General features: G+C 43.3%; 1 protein-coding gene across 14 annotated transcripts in view; it reads right to left on the bottom strand.

Moving 5' to 3' along the window:
* Nucleotides 1-21,205, bottom strand: part of LOC120896128 (RNA-binding protein Musashi homolog Rbp6) — a 592,490-nt gene that overhangs the window by 67,624 nt on the left and 503,661 nt on the right. For all 14 annotated transcript variants that reach the window (XM_040300013.1, XM_040300010.1, XM_040300009.1 and 11 more), the window contains one exon: nucleotides 9,457-9,505. In XM_040300013.1, coding sequence (XP_040155947.1) covers nucleotides 9,457-9,505 — 49 coding nt within the window. The remainder of the gene's footprint in view (nucleotides 1-9,456; nucleotides 9,506-21,205) is intronic.

Here is a 21,205-nt window from a genome sequence, read left to right as displayed (position 1 = left end):
GCACGGTCGGTCGGAGTGTCACTTTTCGAAGCTACTTCGCAACGCAAAGTAACGCATAATGAGCCCGCGATAAGTGGCTTCTAAGATGTCCTGCGATTATGTGTATCTCTTTTTGCTGCGCCTTGCTTCGCGTGTACCGCGTACCTTGCGTGCAGTTTTTTTCCTTCCCGATTTCGTCCTTTTTCTTGTGTCTGCATCACATCTCAGCGATGGCGAGCGGGACCAGAGCAAACAATACCATTTTATTACTGCCTGGTGAATCGCAGCGACAAATCTGTCGCTCCGGTTTTACCTCCATTCGGAGTCATTTGCTCGACATTTGTCTGTGTATCGTTTTCCCTTTCAGTGCAATCAACGCAACACCAAAATTACCATTTATTTGCCTGTGGCAGTTATTTTCGAGGAGGTATACCCTCCAAACGCCTTTTAGAGGAAAAAATGAACCAACAGATAGATTTAAGGACAGACATAAAGAGAAACCGAGGGAGATAGAGTATATAGCATTTTAAAAATTATCCCCAGCTAGCAGTTAGAGGCTAATTTAGCTCGCCGTTAAACGAATGGCCATGAATTTCCAGATAAGCATTCCCGCTCTAAACGATGAAAAAAAAAAAAAATGGAAAGAACATGAGTGCAGATAAAAAAAACAACAACCGTTAAACGGACACGATTTACACGGTACAGTCCATTATGGGAAGTTTGATTCTTTTTTTTTTCACTATGAAAGCTCAAACTGCGAGATTATGCAAATACCTCAGGGCGAAGGTAATCGAGTGATACATTAATATTGACGGTACGCGCGGATACTGTAAAGTAAATTTAAAAATATTGACTTTCTCAACAGTTGATGGGAGTCGACTATGGGAAAGATAAATCAGCAATGAATCAGCAACGAAAACGGACGAAAAAATATGATGCGAAACAAAAAAACTGTACTAACCAAGTAAAAAATATTTCGTTATCCAAGGATTAAATAGAAATTTATAGTTTGTGTCAAAGAAATTACAATGAAGCGTAATTTTAGCATTAATAGATTAATAGATATAAATTAATTTACTAGCCAAAAATGAAAAAAAAAATGCTAGAAAGATAATAGCGCTTTGATGGTCACGGGTAATATTAAAAAAGAAGCGAGTGTAATAGTTTTACCCACTGTTTACAACCAAATGTATCGGACATATTTAAATATGCCTTGAAACATCATTTCATCACCGTAACGATGAATGAATACAATGTATTATTTAAAAGCAAATGTGTAGCCCTGTAAGTGTTGTGTATTTCCTGTGATTGCACTGATATAGCGCGTGGCCACGGATGTGACAAAATGTTGAAATTTTTTTTCAACTTTGTCAAAATTGCTTGTCAACTGCAAAAAAGAGCTTTTCTCGTGGCCGCACCAAAAACATACACAAGAGCGACAAAAAGCTCCAACATCTGAATATCATCGATATTTTGATTAAGAAGGACGAAATAGGTACATACATCAATTAGAATCATGCATTTTAGCATCATTATCATAGCAATGGGTCACAACTGCGCCAAATAGCTGTTTGTTTACGCTTTTTCGCGAACGTCAAATTTTGTCACTTTTGGTCAACTTTTGTCAACTTTATTTCCTGGCTGCTCCAGGTTACAAAATATTGACAATAGCTAAAAAAAGTGACAAAAGCTCACGTTTTGAAAAATTTGTCAGCATTTTGTCACTCTCATGGCCTTTCGCCTATAGATTGCCTGTTTGCTACTAAAGCATCGTCCTAGGCATGTCAGACAGAATATAAAAGCGTTTTTTTACTATTTTGTTATTTAAAAAAGGAAGCCACATTATGAGACATAAAAAGTGAATCATCTACGTCAGATAAAACAATTACCAAAAATAAAGTTATATTTAAAAACTAATAAATATTAACTACTTGAATCCCTTTTCAGTGGCGCACGGAAAATGCTGCCAGATAGCCAATATCGAAGGGAATTTTATTCGTCGATCAAATATAAATGATGCAAATTGTTCCCTCGGCTAGCAACTTAATCAGTAAATCACACGAACACACAACATCCTGCTCCAAACCGTACCACAGCCACAAAGAAGGGGTGTTTGTTTTCCAGCATACTCCTCCAGCAGGCCACTACGGTACCCCGGATAAATGGCATCGTTTTATCGCCCGACCAATTAAGGTTCGATTCAACGCGAAATTGTGATTCAATGCACAGCATTTGGAGGCAAAAATCAAGCCATCCTGTCCGGCTGCTTGAATTGCGAGTGTGTGTGAGGCTGTGCGAGTGTGAGAGTGTATGAGTCCCCATGGATGATTGGACGATGTCGCATAATTTTCGGAAATGAATAAAATACAAATCATGTTGCTGTGGTTGTGTATTTTTGGCAGCCAATCCTGGGCAAAGCGCAGTGCTGTCAATAATATTTTTCCATCCCATTGGTGTCCATAAATCGGCAGTGGGGAATCTAGCATGCTGGTATGGCTTGCAAGGGTCAAGCGGGTTCACTCCACCATAATTGGGACGGTTTTGATTGTTAATGTTCACGTATTCTGTATTCTGGTCACAGGATCTTTTTTTTGCACAATGTACGAGTTTAAATGGAAAATGTTGTGTATTTCATAGAATTTTGTTATTGAGGTCGTCCACCAGATTACCGGTCACAAAATAGAGGCTACGGTCATACTCGAGCATGATTGTACACTGCTGAATGGATGGAAATAATTCCCGGAAGTAGTTTGATGGCACATCACTGGTTGCCTTTCAGCATCTGTTCAGGCTATTACGATAATTTGCACTAAAGGCATCCAATCTGCCACGGATATCATTCGGAGAAAAATATCTTTAACAACGTTGGTCTCGTTTTATTTGATATTTAGAAAAGATGACTTTTGCGTTTTATTTGAAATGATAAAACCTTAAAATTACTCTTATGTTCAACGTTCAACAAGCAAAAAATTCTGTAAAAGTGTGAACATGATGAACAATTTTAAATGTTTTATGCCCTCTGTATTGTTATGAGGTAACATTTTTTTATTGTAAGCATCAAATGTACCGATTTCTACAAACCGTTCAGAAATAAATAGGAAGATAGACATTCCATATTCAAAACATGCTGCTGCTTCTCAATCGGGCACCATTACCTTCGTGAAAAAACTAAAAGCAAAACCAAAAGAGCACCCATTCCTTGGAGATTTTACGAATGAAATTGCCCCCAACCAGTGCCATACGAAGAAAGGATTCCCATCGATATCCCATCTGTCAATCTCGGGGCTCGGGGGTACAGTATGTGGCGTAACTTTCCATTGAATGGATCTGTCCATCCTTCCATCAATCAATTTGTGCTTCAAATTGCGGTTCACGTGTCTGCTTCGGTGGGAGTTTCGTACTGTCTTCTTTCGTGCGGCCGGTCGAGATAGGCAACTGATGTGAACATTGCGTATTGCCAAATTCAAAATCGATGCCTTGACCGAGTAAGCCAAATTTGTACTGTGGCACACACGAAAAGGACATTTTGCCGACTAAAATGGAAAAGGACTTCAAATTTTGCCGATGAGAAATCAACATCTATTCGTGTGCGAGCCTACACCTTTGCATGCTTCTTGATCTGGGTTTTGATAGAAGGGAAATTAATTGAACCATCACATCACACATACACACATCGGTCAAATGAGCAACACATCACGTACACGTACCACTTATTCACTGGAAGACATCTGGAAGCAGCAGCAAAAAATCACCTGTACATATCTGAGTGATGTCCGAATGAAGGACCAATTCCCAATTCAATGGTGCAAGGTGTGATGTGCGCACACAACATTCCAATGTGTTGGGTGTGAAAAAGATGTTAACAGCAATAGATTGACAACTGGCAGGCAGGTAGGTAGTAAAACCGGGAGTGAGAGCAAGGAAAACGACTTTTGTGTGAGTGTGTGAAAATAAAGAAACACTGCTCGAAGGTGCTTTGGCCATACGAATCGTTGGTCTGATTGAATCATCAACTGTCTTTGAGGAAATGGTTTCGGTACAAAAGACGGTACAAAAAGCACTGCAGCAGCGGTGGAGAGATCTGTTAGAAATGAGTGGCATTTCCACCGCACAAGAAATCGAGCAGGTGTGAAACAGATAAAGAAATAGACAGAATGAAAGAGATAGAATGCAAGAGAGCATAGAGAGAACAAAACAAAGAGGGGTATATTGTAAAAGGAAGGTGTGTAAGAGCAATCTTTGTTCTGCATGACGCAAAGTGCTCTTTCTATACAAGAAAAGCCCTGTACTCTTTGATAGGCATGCCTGTGTGGAAAACATACCTTTTCATTGGGAATTGATCGAGTGCGTCGAGGGCAAATAGTTCATAGAAACTTGCTAAGATTAGGGCAATCTTTTCACGGGAACAGTGATCGATCTCGGTTTATCGCAACATGAACAAGAGGCTCACAGTACTTCTTTGATGCATGTTGATTTAAATTCAAAAGCATTGGTTAATTATCGTTCTACTGTTTGTACATGTTAAGCTATTGCTTAGAAAATTGTAGATGAATAAAATATTCGCAGCAACAATAATCAAGTAGCATAAATGCACACTTTCCCCATGAGAAAAATGATATCCGATAGATACGGATGCAGTTAATTTGAGCAATTGTATCGATGCTTTTTAAATACTTTTCAATCATCTGTTTGAGTGGTCAATTGATATTTCCTTCGGCAAAACTTCAGCATCCTTGTCTCGCACACCATAAAAAAATCGATATCACCAAGCGATGAAGAACATAATGAGAGCGACTGGCAAACCATTCGCAAAAATGCATCCAAACGTAGCCTGCCATATCTTAAATCTTCTTAATCCATTTCAATAAAGCTATAGTCGAAAAGTTCGCGCTCGTTGGGGTATTTTTTGCTTCTTAGTTTCAATGAAACAAGAAAAAGGGAGGGAGGGGGTATAGCCAATTCACACGAAACGAACGAAGGCAGAGAAAGTGGTTCGTTCGCGCCCTGCAGTAGCAGTTTGGCTGTGTTCGGATTCGCTTTTTATCGCTATGCCGCCCTGTCTGTGTCTGGAAAGCGATAAAAGCATAATAATGCTTTCGAAACCCACCATTGCATCTCCCCCACCGGCGCTTGCCATACTCCCTGATTACCGTTAGCTGATTTGTTCTCGTTTGCTTCCGATTTTCGTTGTTGCTGTTGTGACGTGCGCTAGCTTTAGCAGTTTGGGGTAAAATGTCGCACAAGAGAATCGAAAGCTTCATCTTGGGGTCGGATTTTTTTTTTCCATTACACACTACAGTTCCAAAACCACCACCGAGAACACGCAGAAGATCTTAACGAAGCTCACATTTATAGTGTTGCTAGGGTATAAAATGCACCCGAAAACATGCGCTCTCCTGCGTGTTCATTGCATTATCCCACGACCCAAACCATTGCACAGTGCCTTTGGGCGGTGTAGGTGAAGGATAAAGTTATAATTGAAATCCAATCTCAAATGAGCGTCCCAGACTCGACGGGAGCGAACGCGGGGTTTTGGGTTTGGCGAAACAGCAAAAGTTGCCCTGCCTTTATTCCAACTCGGGGAGAACCCGAGCCGAGGGTAACCTTTTGTGTTCGGCAAAAGTATAATTTGAGGTATGAATCCTTACATTGAGTGGGGAAGGGCAGGGAATCGGTTCTGGATGTATTGCTATCCGAGAACGCGAGGGGAGATTGAGGAGTTGAGTTCGATTACTTAAGTCGAGCTGTACCCCGTCGCCACCGTTTGCAGCGAACGAAATTCTACAACCACTCATTGCATTGCTCTGACTCATAATCGAGCAAAGTAGAAAATCGGGTAACCTCCTCACTGACTACACCCATTGCGAGCCGCCAGCACGGAAGTACATTTTTCAAAAATGAGGAAAGGATTTTCTTTCCCCTCGGTGCTTCGGCTTCACCGGTCTGGGGCCGGCAATGGAATCGGTGGGAATGGGGGCAGGAAATAATTGAAAAGTCGCTAAAGTTAATACCATTCGATGGCGCTTATTGGCTGGAGAGTTGCATTCTCGGCCCGGTAACTCGGTGGCAACACAACAGTTGAAGGCGGTCTTGGTCTGCGGGATGGCGGGATAGTTGATGAGGGAAGAAGGCCAACAGAGCAGAAGGTGAATGTAACCGTGCGATAGCAGACAACTCAGTCGAGGGAATCCCCGAGAACAATGTAATCTGGCTCCGTTCAATAAGTTGTAATTGAAAATAATATGTTTGAGAGTGCACAGTGGCATCTAGCGTATTTGAGGAATCTTCTTTCAATTCCAACAGATGCTTTCAGTTGCTATTGAAGTTCAGCAAACGGTGGGTAAAAGATTCATGAAAATGATCGCAACACGAGAAATATGAAAAAATGTTTATTGAATAATCAATCCATTGTAGAAATACCTTGATTATCAAAAGATTCAGCCTAAGAGTTATGTACAATTTCTTATTTCGTTGGAGAATACTATAAAAATCAATTATGATATATTTTACACCCCATACACCAACAAACTTCTCTCAATTGACACACTCCACTAAACGAATGCGTGAAAAATCATTCTACTAAACCATCTAAATTATCCACAGTTCCCCTTCTATTTTCACTCCCACGGGGTCCAATTTTCACGGCTCAAAGCTCTACCAATGACAATGACCGTGTCTAATGACCACCGTTTGCACCAAAGCAACAAAAAAAACAACTACGAAAAGTGTAATCCACTTCCAAGAGCAAAAAGCACCCTCAAACACACTCACACCCGACAGCACTGCAGAACGCGCTGGCGAGGGTGAAGAAAAAGAATTAAATAAATCCTCCTCTATCAGTATTAATCCTGTCTCGTTCCCGGGGCTCAGTTTGTCACCACAAAGCGTACGGTGTATGTGTGCGCCTGTCCCACATCTTTACACGTTAGAGCCCGTGAAAGCCGAGAAGCAGCCAAAGAAAGATCCCGCCGCTTCCGAGAGACAATGGTCAAACGGTTGTTAAACCGCCATTTTACTGGTGCTTTGCTGTACTGTTCACATGGCCGCCCATTTCCACCACCCGCGCAACTATCTATTGGCTATGTTCTTGGGCGGCAGGGAAAAGGCGGACATCTGGTGGTGGATGGTAGTATCACTTCTGATCAATGTTGTTTCGCCACTTCGCAACCATCCAGTGTCCAGTGAATAGGGCTTACCAGCTCGGTGCCATTCTTCAGACCCAGTTTAGGTGCAATCGAACTGGTGCTTCGTGTTGAAATCTCATTTCGAGCAGCAGACACCGACGACGACGACGACGGGAACGTTTTCCTTTTCATTTGGAGCCGGTTGGTTCGGACCGGTCGGTTTCGGTTTGCTGTGTCTTGCTATTTAATGTCAAAAACCATTGCCAAGAGCTTAGTGATTAGTTGCCAGGTCTGTCAGTCACATACGGCGTCAATGGTAGGGCATCCGTTTTTACTTTCAGCGTTCGGCACTTTCCTGTTAGCTTGATTACACACGTTCGCTTTCGCATTTGGGTTGAATAAGTGGACACTGGAGACGCGTTTCATTTGGCCGCTTGCAGGTTGGCACGTATTATCAATCGAACAATCGGTAGAAGAACATGGAGTTGAGATTAAAGTTGATGTTGGTTTGTTGTTTTTAATGATAGAAAGCAGTTGGGAAGTTTTGTGATGTTAAAACATCAATGAAGTTAAAATAAAAGCAGACTTCGAAGCCTCAAAACCACCGTAGCTTTAATGTAGCAGGGCAATGTAGAATTGAATCCAACATACAAAACATAAAAAAAACTACTACATTTGGCCAACTGGTTGCCGATACTCTGAAATGGTCTGATTGGAAATGTATCCACTGCTGGTACAAGCGCACCGGGATAGTCGAGGGTAAAAAAAAGAAAGCGATGGATGCTGTCCAGAGCTGAGCTGAATTTATGATTCATGAGCTCGAAAAACGAAACTCGCAATATTTTTAATGCATTCATCCAATCAATGCGGCAAAAATTCAATGCTTCGCTGATGGTTTCCCTTCAGCAAGGGGCAGGGTAAAGCGGGAACGGAACGGTAGTTCGTTGCAATCCATTCGTTGTAATAACGTTATGCATGCGTGATGAGGCTCCAGACTACCAGGAGCAAAATGATATTATTTTTTCTTCTCAGCTACAACATTGTTGAAATATTGTATAGCGATTGTGGGTCTGGTAAGCTGGATATAGAGTTACTTGTGAAGCACTCTAAAGATATAATTTAATTTTTGTATCCTCATTTAGTTAATCAAACCACTTGGAAAGCATTTTTATCCACTTCGCATTGTAACAAAAATAGCATTACAGCATTCAATCAGCTACATTCTGACCTCTACCTCGTCTCTCACCGGTGAATATGTCACCGGGCAAACGTATTTCCCTTACTTGCTTGGCATTTGTGTTTCAAAACAGTACGATTTCGACTCAGCGAAAGAAAAGGAGTGGTGCATTGAAAACCCATCGTCTCCAAAACCAATGATGACGATTGGCAGTTGCTATAACAAGCACACGGACGACAGAATGATCATGATCACGATGATGTTAATGCAGACTGTATCTACTGATGACGGTGGTGGTAGTGGTGGTGATCGAAGCAGAAGGAAAGCCCCATTGCAAGTGATGATGATAGTTGTTATGACGGTAAACAGTGCTGTTCGATTGTCCGATGTGGACAAATTTGCATCGTCACTGAATGGCGCACACCGGGCACTGTCGAGGACGACGACGACGACGACGATGCATCTGCCGAGTGACTTCGAAAGTGCAATGGGTAAACACAGTCACATTCAGGGCGCACGCCGCCCTGGTCTCACAACACAGTTTTCCCCCATTCTCTGTTGCAGCTTAGCTTTCAACACAAGAGCAACCGATTGTGTGATTTCGCATGCCAGCATATCGATGAAGCTAAAGCGACGGTTTAGTATCGAACCCAATCCACCTTGGTGCGATGGGGCGCATTAGGAGCGTGGTAAGGCCGGTGATGGCAGGGCATACTGTTGACATTTGTTTATGATGTGCTTGGATTTTATTGTTGTTTGTTTACGATTGGTTGAACTCGTGCTGATTTGTTTGCCGGTGCTTCGGTGCAGATTCAAACTGCAAAAGCCGGGGCCCAGCTGCATTCCTGCCTTTTTAACCTTAGATACCAACGGTAGAGGGCCATCTGTTTCAGTGAAAAATTCCCGTTTTTGCCGCTACCCAACCGACCGACTTAAATCTTCACAAAAGAGTGTGTTTCTGGAGTCTAGTACGCGGTGAGACTATGGTTCTTTCTACTTGTTTTATGTTTCGATTAAAACAAAAAATACAGCAATGTTCCTATTTGATGCTCTGCTCATGTCAAGGAAATCTCAGCTGCCAAGAGTCTTACTAGCTTTTGATTGCTAGTTGATAACATTTTTCTAAGTAAGCTCGTTTTGGTAAATAAATTCCGGAAAATATTTATTTAGACTCACCTCTGTGCCGGTTGGTTTGTTTGTCGAACATTAGCATCGCATCTTCAATCTGAAAGAACATTGTGAAAAAAGAAAATATAAACGTACATTAGATTATTTTGCAGATGAACATGAAAAACATTATGCACGATCCAATAAACAATGCTCGTTAATTCGAATAAGGACTTTCACTAGATAGTTGAAAGAGGGTCTGCATAACAAAAAAAAAAAAAAAACATCAATACATAGAAAATAAGCAAAAATGTGTCTCGTCCAAATTGCCACTTCTACTCAATATGACTTCAGGCACATCTTCAGTTTAACAAGAAGAAACTAGTGAAATCCTTCTGTAGCTAAATGGGAAAGAAAATCAATATATTTTTGCCTCGCCAAACAGCCGTGCACTGTCTTTCGCCCTCACTCTGCAAGGCCGGTTTGGTTCGAATTCAATACGATTGTTAAGACGGTCGTATCCCTAGCGTGCAGACCGAACCAAACAACTACCCTTTTGACCCCGACTCTGGACCACCTCGAGCTGAACAGAAAAACACTTTTGCTTTGAGCAAACTTGCTGCCAGCATCAGCATACCGGGCACCGCTTCGTTCGCTTTCTTCAGCTAAGTTGGTCAGGCGTAACATAAGGGCATCCCGCAAGCAGCGCCCTGTTTTCTTCAATGGGCTACAGCACAAGTGTCTCCCCGTCTCTCCTGCGGTTCACATTCTACAAAGAAACAACAACAACAAAAAATCGCTTCCGAGCAAAATTTCAAAAGAAACTTCACTTTTGCTGTGACTGCTACGAGTGAAGGAGCGTAAAGCGCACTCTTCGCAAAAAAAGGGGCGCCCGATTCAGAACGGTGGCGGGAACGGGTGGTCGGGAGGCCCGAAAGGCTTACCGCTCACCGAACCAGAAAGCCGAACGTTCAGAAAGTTTGCTCCCTGCTCGTAAAGCATTTTCCTAAAGTGATTTCATAAATAATAAAAGTTTTCTAATTATGCGAAAGAAGACGATCATCAAAAAACATCTTTAAACACATCGTACCACGGTCTCTCCCTCCCCACCCCCCTACGGCGGCGGGAGCAGGTTTTTGTCGATCGGCTGCTGTCCCGAAGGTACGGTGCCGAGAGAGCAGGCACCCGGTTCCGTTGATGGGTGTTCGATGGATGGATGGGCGAAAGCGTAACGAGTATTATCCTTTCGGTTCGGGAACGGTTCTTGCGTTTGACAGGCCCCCATAACCACCGCAAACTCACGCGGGTAGGTAGAGGGTTAAACTTTCGTCCTTGACGGCTTCACTGGCCGTTGGAGCCGGCCATCGGGTGTGCGCGTGTGTGTGTTACGCTGAATTGAAAACTGTACAGTCTGTGCGGCGAGGCCGCACACCGGTTGTGGTTAAACGGAACAGGAAATCAGCCTGTCAGGGTGAGAATCATCCCGCTTGAGCGTCTGAGAGAGCAAAAGGCGGCCGGAGGAGAAAACAGCCGGAAGAAGCAACAACGCCGCGGTAAGTGCCTCCGAAATGGAGGCACAACTTTCGTGCAGTAAAGCCTTCGCCAGCCTTCGCTGCTTCATTTACTTAGGCAAAACGGCTTGGAAAAGTTGTAAAGCATCCTCGGCGGGTGTTCAAAGGCACGTTCCCAAGTTTTAGTTCGTACAATGTATGAAGCTAGCGGTAGTGTTGGGGGGGGGGGGGGTGCTTGCTAGTGTGGTAGTGTCGGGCTAGCACTTATTGTCTGCTGTTTTCTTAGCGTATTAGGGTGATGAAACGCGAAGGATGAGAGATAGATGGATGGATTATCGTTAACATTTAACGCCCAGGACGAGCGCTTTCTAATGGCTCGCGTGGCTTGCTCGCGTTGAAAGCGTTTAGATGCGCAAATTGCAACAGATTAAATTTGGTTGATGGGATTGGCATGAATTACAGAAAATATTGTTTTTCTTTTGAAATGAAACAAAGTGTGAAATGTAGTTTTTAAACATTGAAACTAATTTGAGCATTTTGAGCAGAATTTAAAGGAACATTTTGCCATTAACGAACTCTCCATTTCATGCAGAATCAACAAAATCTTACACACAAGTATGGTCAGCCACCAGAACCACTTCCATGCATAACTCGTTCCATCGATTTCATCTTCTGCCAAAGCAGTTTGCCCCATGCCGACGGCAAACACGCACGACCGCACGATAATCATAATCATCTCGTGGCGGAAAAAAGCACACTTGGCATGGCCGTTTTACGACTGACCGACCGGCATGACGCTTAGCAAACGCGGTTCCTCCATGGAGCTTGTGGCGCCAGTGCCATTTGCAGCTCGGACAGGCACGCCGGCCCATAAGGGGCGCGATACAAGCGCGTAAAATCTTCCACGCAACGGATCTTTATGTTTAATTATCATCATCTGAGGGAAGAAAATGATGGGAAACAGCTGCGATTAAAGCTGAATTTTGGTGTGGCAAGCTGGCAATCGTGGGGCAGAGGAACGATTTTTTATTGCTGGTTTTTTGCCTCCACCATTTCGGAATGTGCAACAGCATGTGCGTTGGTTTATAGGGTATAAATGAAGGAAGAGCAAAAAAATAATAAACCACGGTATCCAAAACAACCAAACCAATGGTGTTGTAGTTTTTAGAAAATGTGATGCAGATTTTTTTTTTGCAAAATATATTTTTTGCAAACTTTTCTTGATATAATCAACGTTCCGCAAACGAAACCGTCCATACAAGACATTTCGTTCGTTATCAAAGTGTTTGTCCTTTTTTTTGCTTCTCAGAAGAGACTGAGTGTTGTTCCACTTCCATTTCCACGAGAGAACGCGCCAGTATCCAGCCGTTTTAGTGCCATTTGCGTAGCATCGTAACAAAAGCTCTGGTGTGTCCCTGTGTCCTGGGACGCTGGGACCGGTAATTATCGGACTATTATCTTCTGCTGACCTATAAATTGGTTTTATATTTTTCCTCCCCTTGCTTTAATCGAGCATGATGGTTTCGATTCGTTTCGGTTTCAAGACCTGGTTGCTTCTACCGCAACGGTACGAACGGCATCAGTTGACTCTAGGCTTAGTGGTATCCTCCATGGGGGTTTGATGCAGGAAACAGGATAAAGCGCGTTGGCTTTTTCAGAGCATGGATTATTGGAAGGAAGGATGCATTTTTGTGTCGGGTGGACATTTCTCTGATTTGTCCAGCAGTACAATCGGGCTAAAGCAATCCAAAATTTAGATGTTCTCAATAAATTTACAATATATCAATACTTATATCACTATCATTAACATATGATGATTTTACAATATTATTATCAAACATTTTAAATATTTTTTTTAATTATCAACAATATTAATAGCTATAGAAATACCCTCCTTTTAGAGATGTGTGTAATCCGAGCTCTACGAAATCGCAAACACCATTAAAGGAAACTATTCCAGCCGTGCACGGTGTTCCGTATGTACGAAATGAACGAACAAACCGCGTGCTTACGTTATCACGCAGCCGTGCTCACTTTACGGCAGCTGTTTTTCTTTCGCAACTCTCTGTTGCCACATTCCAGCTTAACGTTTTTGTGTTTTTTTGCCTTTTTTTGTTATTTTGCTTTACATTAATCACATCCACTACCAATGCACGCTGAGTATCTTCAGCCGTAGGTTTTTCGCGAGGGCCGGAAAAAGGGAAGCACAGGATTTGTGGGTCAAAGGCAAAAAAAAAACATCTCATTTACTACAACCATTTGAATGCGAAGTTATCCGACCGCTTTCCTCGCTCGCTCTTCTCGCAATCTCTCCGTTTCTACACCGTTGCTGCTGCTCGTTTCGGTTGCAATCATTCTTGCAGTACTTATCATTTTCCCCGGAAGTATGATCTTTGCTCTCTATCCCGACCATTCGTCCCTAACGGGTTAGTCCGCGTTGAGGGTAAAAAAAGACATTTCTAGTGCATTTCTACCGGTCTGCTCTGGTACAACCGTTTCGCGCCTTACCGCACTGGTACAGGAATTTTGCTTTCAATTTCCTCTCTTCGCTTTCCTCCCTTCCACCACCGCCAACGACTACAGTTCGCAAATGGATGAGTGGATACGAAAATGACGCCCGGTACTGAGGCAGCGGCTAAAGTTGCTAAAGCCGGTGTGGCCCTCCGGTGTAACACAGAATGTAATACGGTTCGCAATGAGAGCAGTCCGCTTGCCGTCTAACCCAATCAACGGGAAGGGGTGAGGTGTGTGAAAAATAACAAAAAAATAACCATCATCATCATGCTCACTGCAGATAGTTAGTGGCGAAAAATCTAACAGCCATCCCACTACCAGGGCCTGGGCGGTTTGCTCTCGCTTGCGCAAAGCTGCTGACGATATTTTAATCCATTTTACCATCGATTCCCTTTTTCGCCGGTCGTTGCCGGGGCTTTTCCACCCATTATTTTCCACCACCGCGGGGCGAAAACTTTCCCACCGACTCAGTGTGCCCTCTTACACACAATGTGGCAGGTTCGGAGGGCGGGAGACGAATACTGCTGCAGCTGATAGCTTAGGATCATCGATTTACTGCCCTCGATACTGTGTGTATGGTTGTTACGGGGTTGCGAGGGCTTTTCCGGTGCTGGTGGGCGGGAAGCATGGCGTATCTTCCATTAAAATACCCCTAGAGGCATATTTATAAGCCGGTTTTGCACACACACACATACAGATACAGCGAGTGCACATCCCCCGGTGTGCAATGCAACGTGCATCCGGTATACTATCGCACGATGATGCGAGGAAAACGCTTCCAGCCTTTCCATCCATTCTTTTTTAGGTCGCAGCCCCCTACACCGGTTTTCCAGTAAAATTATTTCCCCCGCACCACACGGTAGAGTGAGCCGCTTCTCCCAATCGGACTGTTTTCCCCCCGTGCCCTAGTCGACAACAACAGAAATGAGCCTTTTACATTTACGGACCCGGGCTAAACGACCATCCTCTGGGTGGATGCAGCGGATCGTTAAGAAGTCGAGTATCAGTCGGGCTGTGGTATGGTCCGGGTTCGGAACGATCGTGAAATTCACAAATTTTCCCGTTCGATCATAATTTGCCGATAAGCGGAAAATTAACCCGAACCTACCGACCTCTTCCCTTGGCTGTGTATGTATATGTTATGGGAAAGGTGGGATCAGCGTAACTGCGCGTTGGGACGGTTGTTGGCAAGTGCAAAATATAATTTGTCGAAACAGAACCCTTGCGGGGGGGAATGGGCTGTGCCGTTTCCTTTTCTGTTATGTATCTCCCTATCTTCCCAGCTCTGCTCCCTCTTCTTCGGATGTACATGTGCACAGGACAATCGCACGCGCAACGCTGCTCGGAAGAAGGGTAGCGTGTACGTACGACGAGCGCTCCGGTGAACAACGAGCCGTTCATTAACTACTCCGTCGAACAGCCAGTGCACTCTCAGGGCGCCCAATCAAGCATAGGTTAGGCGGGTCCCGCATTTTCCGATCACGGGACGGTAACACGGGTTACACAACGCAGCGCTTAATATTATAATCTTAGTCCCCGATGAGCATCGAGCGCTGATCCTGCCACCCGGAGCCTGGGATGGATGGGCGCCCCGGATCGGACCCGAGGTGCACTGATGAGCAATTTGAAGGTAGTTTTCACGCTCTCAACACACGGAACCGACAAACCGAGCAGAGCCGGGCAGCGCGGCCGAGATGGGTTCGGGGAGATTAAAATAATAATTGTTAAAACGGTTTAGCGCGGGTCGTTCACGGGCGCGCTCGGGCAACGGGCATCGACTGCTGATGGGTATGTTAGCGTTTCATTTGGCAATTGTTAGCTTATCGGAATCGAACGGTAGCACTGCTGGTAAGGAACATTGTTGCAGTAATGTTTTTATACATTTTTTAATTAACTGTTCTTTTCTTACTTCACTGAGCAAATTAATAGTTTTTCGTTTTTAAAACAACAATATTCTTGACGGATTTAACCACGAACTGTCGCTCACGTGACTACAGAAACCAAAATTATAATTCAATTATCATTTTGATGAATAGTGCTACTGCTCATTGTGTCACTTTTGGTGTGTGACATCTCCATTATGCTGGCCCGAGATTAATCATTCCCTAACTGCTGCGGCAGCACAGTCACGCTCTGCACTCCGTAGTGCTGTTGAACGTAAATAAGTATGGTCTTTGAATAAAAAATGATGTTTATCTCTGTTACTCGGAAGGTGCTTCAGCAAACACTTGCCGGCAATACCGAGGCAAGAGATATTGTTTCCCTGCCACTGCCAATGACTGTAGAAAGGGGTGCTAATAATCATTCTCTAATCTTTATTCTTTCGTGCCGTTATTTATCCTGTCTCCGCACGGGTTTTCCCCTTCGTTCTTTCCCCGAAGTAAGTAGTAAATGAATGGGTGTTTTGGCAATTGGAGCTCTCTTAATTACTGGAGCCAGAAAACAAGCTCTTCAAAGTGCACGGAGTCGGCTGAAGCGAGAGGAATGTGAACGACCGGAAAGATGATAATAAAGGAAGAGAGCGCATAAATCATCTAATTAATCCATCTGAGGACTTTCAAGTGCAGAATTTTCCTTTGTTTTCCGCCTCCGTCTTTCACTCGATAAAACGTTTGGCTTTAATATTTATATCAATAAACACACCCGTTTAAAGAATGATTTTGCGTGTCCATTTAGACAAGCCTTCCCGAGAAGTGTTTCCGTTCGGCGTTCTTTACACTAAATCGCCCTGCTAAAGTCTTTCATCATTCCTTCGTAAAACGATATAAAATATGGCCGTTGCCAGGGAAAAACTGGAACGAGAACGGCCGCAACCAGATGACGATAACAATCAGATGCAACAAGTTTTCCGGGCAATAAATTTAACCACCACCACCATCATATACCCGCTCGCACAGCCGAGAAAAACTTTGGGCTTTACAGCGGGCCAGCAAAGATTTTGGGACGGTCGCTTGGACCCAGCCGCCCGAAACTATTCCTCCCGCCGGCCACATTCGAGGTCAACCCTTGCACAACTCCCCGAACCTTCGCATACCCCGTTTTATTGGCGATCATCAGCATATTCCGTTCATCGCTTCGGCGGGGCCTCATTTGGAATTCGAAAGTCATTAAACGGAAGCTGTAATGAAAAATAAATTTTCCTTCGCACAGCGCCGAAACCGACACAACAGCAGCGGTCGGGTTAGATTTATATCTTTTCACCCCGGTCACCGGTTGCTGCTAGCCGAAACAAACGGGAGGGTTAAGAGCGCCAACCCGGGGAGTGGAAAGGAAATAAATGGTCGCCAAGAAGGTCCCCTGACGACAGCAGGACAGGAAATCAGCGAGGGATTTTATTTCGGGATCGCTTATTAGAGCGCAACACAATACAACACGATCCCGCGCTTGGGTGGCTGGGTGCCTGGGGAGGAGCGTTTCGGAACATAACTGATGGCGTTCCAAACACTCCGGTCGCCAGATGAATCACTCAAACTTGCCGCCTGTTGTTGTGGCTTCTTGGGTCGTGAAACGCTTATTTGTTTTCTTTGTATGCTTGATGCAATAATGGGCGCTTACGGCTGGATGAAGGAGAATTTTCTGTTTTCAATAAAGTTTGCGCATTTAATTAATGTTTTGAAACTAACATTTTAAAGTTACAAATAGATACCATTATAAACCATTATAAAGCAGCGCGATAAAAAAAAGGTACATACATTGGTCCAAAATTAAATCAATTAAAATGTTTTATAGTCCTGACGGTTTCATTTTGTTTTAGTTGTGTCTTTTTTAGAATAACGTTTAGCTTTAGAATCAAAGAACAAAGCCTATCAAGCATCAGAATTACATCGCTAGATTCATCCAGTCGCTCACTTAAAATTGGCCATCAAATTTGATTCCACTTTTACGAGGCTGAAATGTGTTTTGATTTGCAGCAAATGGACAAAACCCCAAACGCCAAGCTGTGCTAGATGTTTCCAGCTTAGGCTCAGTGTAAAGGCTCAGTGTCGTGCCTTTTTTGTCCCAGACAGAAAGACATCAAAAAGAAAATTCGTTCCTTGAAGCTCGCTACAAAGCAAGGCGGCGAGAAAGCATGGGAAGAAACAGCAAGCAAAAAAGTGTCTCTGGCCTGTGAAGAAGTCGCGCTTCGGAACGCACCATGTTTGCCTGTTTTGCCAGCCGGTAGTAGTTGTTATGCGAGCGAAATCTGTTTTAATCAGCGGAATTTAAATAGTCAATTTAAACTTTCCCATTTACTTCCTCCCTTCCACCGCTAGCGATGTCGTTCTGGTCGTGCTGCGTGGTGCCTTCACAATCATCACCAATACCATCCGAAGGGACCGAGATACCCGGGATGGTTTGTTGTTTTTCCGTGTTTCCGTTTCTGTTGGCTTTTCTTTGCCCTTCTATCTGCCAGCGGCAGTATGTGTACGTTAAGTCGTGTTCGTTTGTAAATGCTGTGTGTTTTTTGTTTGGTTTTTACAATGCTCAATCGGCGAAACACTTTTCTCATTTAGCCGAATCGAAAAACGATAAACCGAGCGCAAGTAACAAAAGACACATAGGGACGCACACCAGCCAGGTTGGAGGCTACGAAAAGAAGCGGTTTGCTCGGGGTATAAAAAAAATACAACTTGCGCCTTACTCTATTGTGTGCCGCGAAATGGAACAGGGTGCAAAAGCAAATGAAACAAAACCGGCGAATACAAAAATTCTGGCAGAGTTGGAAATTAAAAACTTATACAATTTAGATGAGAAGTTGTTGTTTTATGGAAAACTGATTGCGAATGCGAACTGCGCTGCTAGTGGTTGGAGTACTGCTTTCCCACTGCGCGCCAGGTGTAACGATGGCTCGATATCAGATACGAAATGAAGTAACAAAGGAAAGGTTTTGATTTTTTAGCTTTTTTTTTGTAGGTTTCAAAGAAGCAAATTCGATAAAGCAACGTGTTTAGAAGCGGCGTACGGTATTTAAAACAATATATTTTTAAATGCTGTTCAGCTCTTTCAGGCTTGCAACTTAAATCATACACCTACCGTAAGCATATGAAAAGCGACATTGGATAACTATTGCTAAATCATTTATTAAAATTCTTTTGTCCACGTCAATACTCATTAATCCTAGCAACGCATGTTTTAGCTGAAATGAGCTTAATGCAGTGCCCTGCTTTATATTTAAAGTCTCAATGCTTTTGCTTTCTTCCAGAAGTTCTTCGTATTTTCTTCGTTCGATATAACTTTTTCGCCTCCGGGCAAAGTCTGATACCATCACACCGTGTTGGTCATCGCATCACTGTCGCCAATTAGGTATGAATGAAACCCATCCATCCCACTCCTGCCAGCATTGCTGTGGGAAAACATCTTCTCCTTGGGCTACACTTTAGTTGGCAGCAAGATTGAAAACTTTCCTACTCAAGTAGCCGCGAGTGAGCTGCAAGCTCAACTAGGCTCAAGAGAAAGAGCGCAAAAAAGAAACACCAATTCAATATTCTCTTTATTGTCTGCTCTGTGCTTGGGTCCGTTCTTGTTCGAAATCAACTTTTGCACTGCGCGTTGCACAGAGAGATGCAAGTTGGCATTTTTGTTCGTGTCTTTCCTTTTTTTCTGTTGCTGTTGTTATGATACGTACGATTGTAAGCTTCCATTAATGCTACTACAGAAACTGGCACCTAGTTGGCCGTTTCAGGTTTCTTTTGCGCTGGCAGAAGTTTCCACTGTAGGTGAAATAGACTTTGACAGTAATATCAACAGAGTGAAAAAAAAAAAACAGGAGCAAAACGAAAACGGGAAACGAACTAGCCTAACTGATACTATCAGTTGCATCTTTCGCAAGCTGGTAGGGGATGTTGTTTTGTTGAGTAACTTTAATGATTTTTTGTGTTGCCTTTCTTCCCTTATTTTGAGTTACTTTACTTTCAATCACGGCATATTAAAAGATTAAAAAAAAAAAACAAAGACCAGAGAAGGTAGCATAGAGAGTTTAAAATAAGAGCAAAATCAAAAAAGTTTTGATGTACTACATTGTAAGCGTTAATGATTATAATGGTTTTTGTTATAATTAGAAAATTATTAAAGAAAAACTTCCGCATGTCGCCTAATGTACAAATAAATGATGTGAAAATGTGCCTTTAATTTTTTGTATGCCCTAAATTTAACATTTCCTCAAAACTCAAGTCGAGAGAAAATATTTAAGCTCACCCAAGCGTCAAACTCTATAAAGCAAAACACGAAAGCACATCGTTGTGTTGGGTTGCTGTCTTTCGCAACCCGGCGCATGGAAACGCCTTAAAATATATCGATGTCATATTTTAAGGCTAGTAATTTATTTCATTTTGTCGTTTTCACACCTTTTGCCTCGCATCAAGTGCGGGAAGAATACTTTGGCGGGCGCGCAAAAATATGGTAACCGTTTAAGATAGATAAAACCACTTGCACAACGAGCCAGTGAAACGCTTCTGTTCCTCTGCTGTATTTGTCCCTTGCTTCTCGAAATAAGGGTTTTCATTTTTACTGTATCTTTCCTTGCGATGAAATCTTACTTTTTCCTGCAGATGACAGCCCCGAAACGACATTCGTTAAGGATGTGGTGGAGGTAGTTATGTGTGTTTGTGTGTTTGTTTGTATGTGTATGTGTGTGTGCAAGAACGATGAGGTCTCTTTCACATTTTCTCAGAATTGAGAATAATGGAGCTGTTTTTCTGTGCCGCGATACTAAGACGTTATGTTACTCTTGCTATCGCGTTTTTTTGTTGTTGCGACACTCCTTTCGTTTCGCGGAAGTAAATAAATTTTCAACGAGTTGTGGCAAGATTTTCCATTGCATTTTCTGACACACACATACTCACAGACTTACGAAAGCAGCGAGTGTTGGGGTAGTAGTCCGATGAATTAACGACACTTTTTCCAGCCAAAAAATGCTCGCCCCAGATAACTTGAGTGCCTCTTCTCAGACGCTTGCACAGATACTGTCTTTCAGGAGATACTTTTTAGTGCAATGGTGACACACCCAGTGCGTGGTGGAATTCGGCTAGAAGGTAGTAGAACAATTCTTTAATACACGTTTCACTCCATCGCGACTTCACTCCATCGCCTGAATGATTGAAGAAAAACGCCCAGCGTGTGTCTAACTGATGTGGAAGAGCAAGGCTGCAAAAATATTCCACCTGCCCCGAACAGTCCCGCAGCGTGTGACAGACAGTGCGGGGCTTCAGTTTATTATGGGAGGAAATTTATAATGCTTCCAGAGCACCGTAATGTGTGCACCGAGCGTACCGTTTTGTGTGTGTATGTTTGTGTAACCCGTCGGAGGTGCCATGAGAAATGGCATTCAATTGTATGAGCATTTCTTAACCGTCAGCCTCAAAAACGGGTGGTGGTGGTGATGGCAGCACCTTAAAATGTTCCGATCCGCGTTGTTTCCCCCTTTTACAAAGTGCGATGAGGAAAGCATTTAAATCTTCCTACCATTCCCGGGTGAAAGATGCACGTAAGTGTGAATAATTCTCTGGGCTCGATGCCCATAACTTAAGGCCTCCCGGTAGCCGCCGTTCCACCCGCCAAAGGTTAGCACAGGTGCAAATTTGGAGCAATTCATCGTTGGAGCTTGCCCCGGCAAAAGGATTTCTTCCCGAGGTGGAACGCAGGATAAGAACTGAGAAGAAGAAGAAAAAAAGAACCGTTGCACAATGGTGGGCACACTGGGTTTGAAGAGAATTGTTCCCTTGTAGCGCAAAACGTTCACCGTTCCCCGTGCCCCCGTAGGCTTTCTTTCTTTTTCTTAATTGTATGCAATTTTTCATCTTTCCGATAGTAAGTAT

The sequence above is a fragment of the Anopheles arabiensis genome, chromosome 2 (genome assembly GCF_016920715.1).
Source record: "Anopheles arabiensis isolate DONGOLA chromosome 2, AaraD3, whole genome shotgun sequence".
Taxonomy (NCBI): domain Eukaryota; kingdom Metazoa; phylum Arthropoda; class Insecta; order Diptera; family Culicidae; genus Anopheles; species Anopheles arabiensis.
This window is presented reverse-complemented; position numbering and strand designations above follow the sequence as displayed.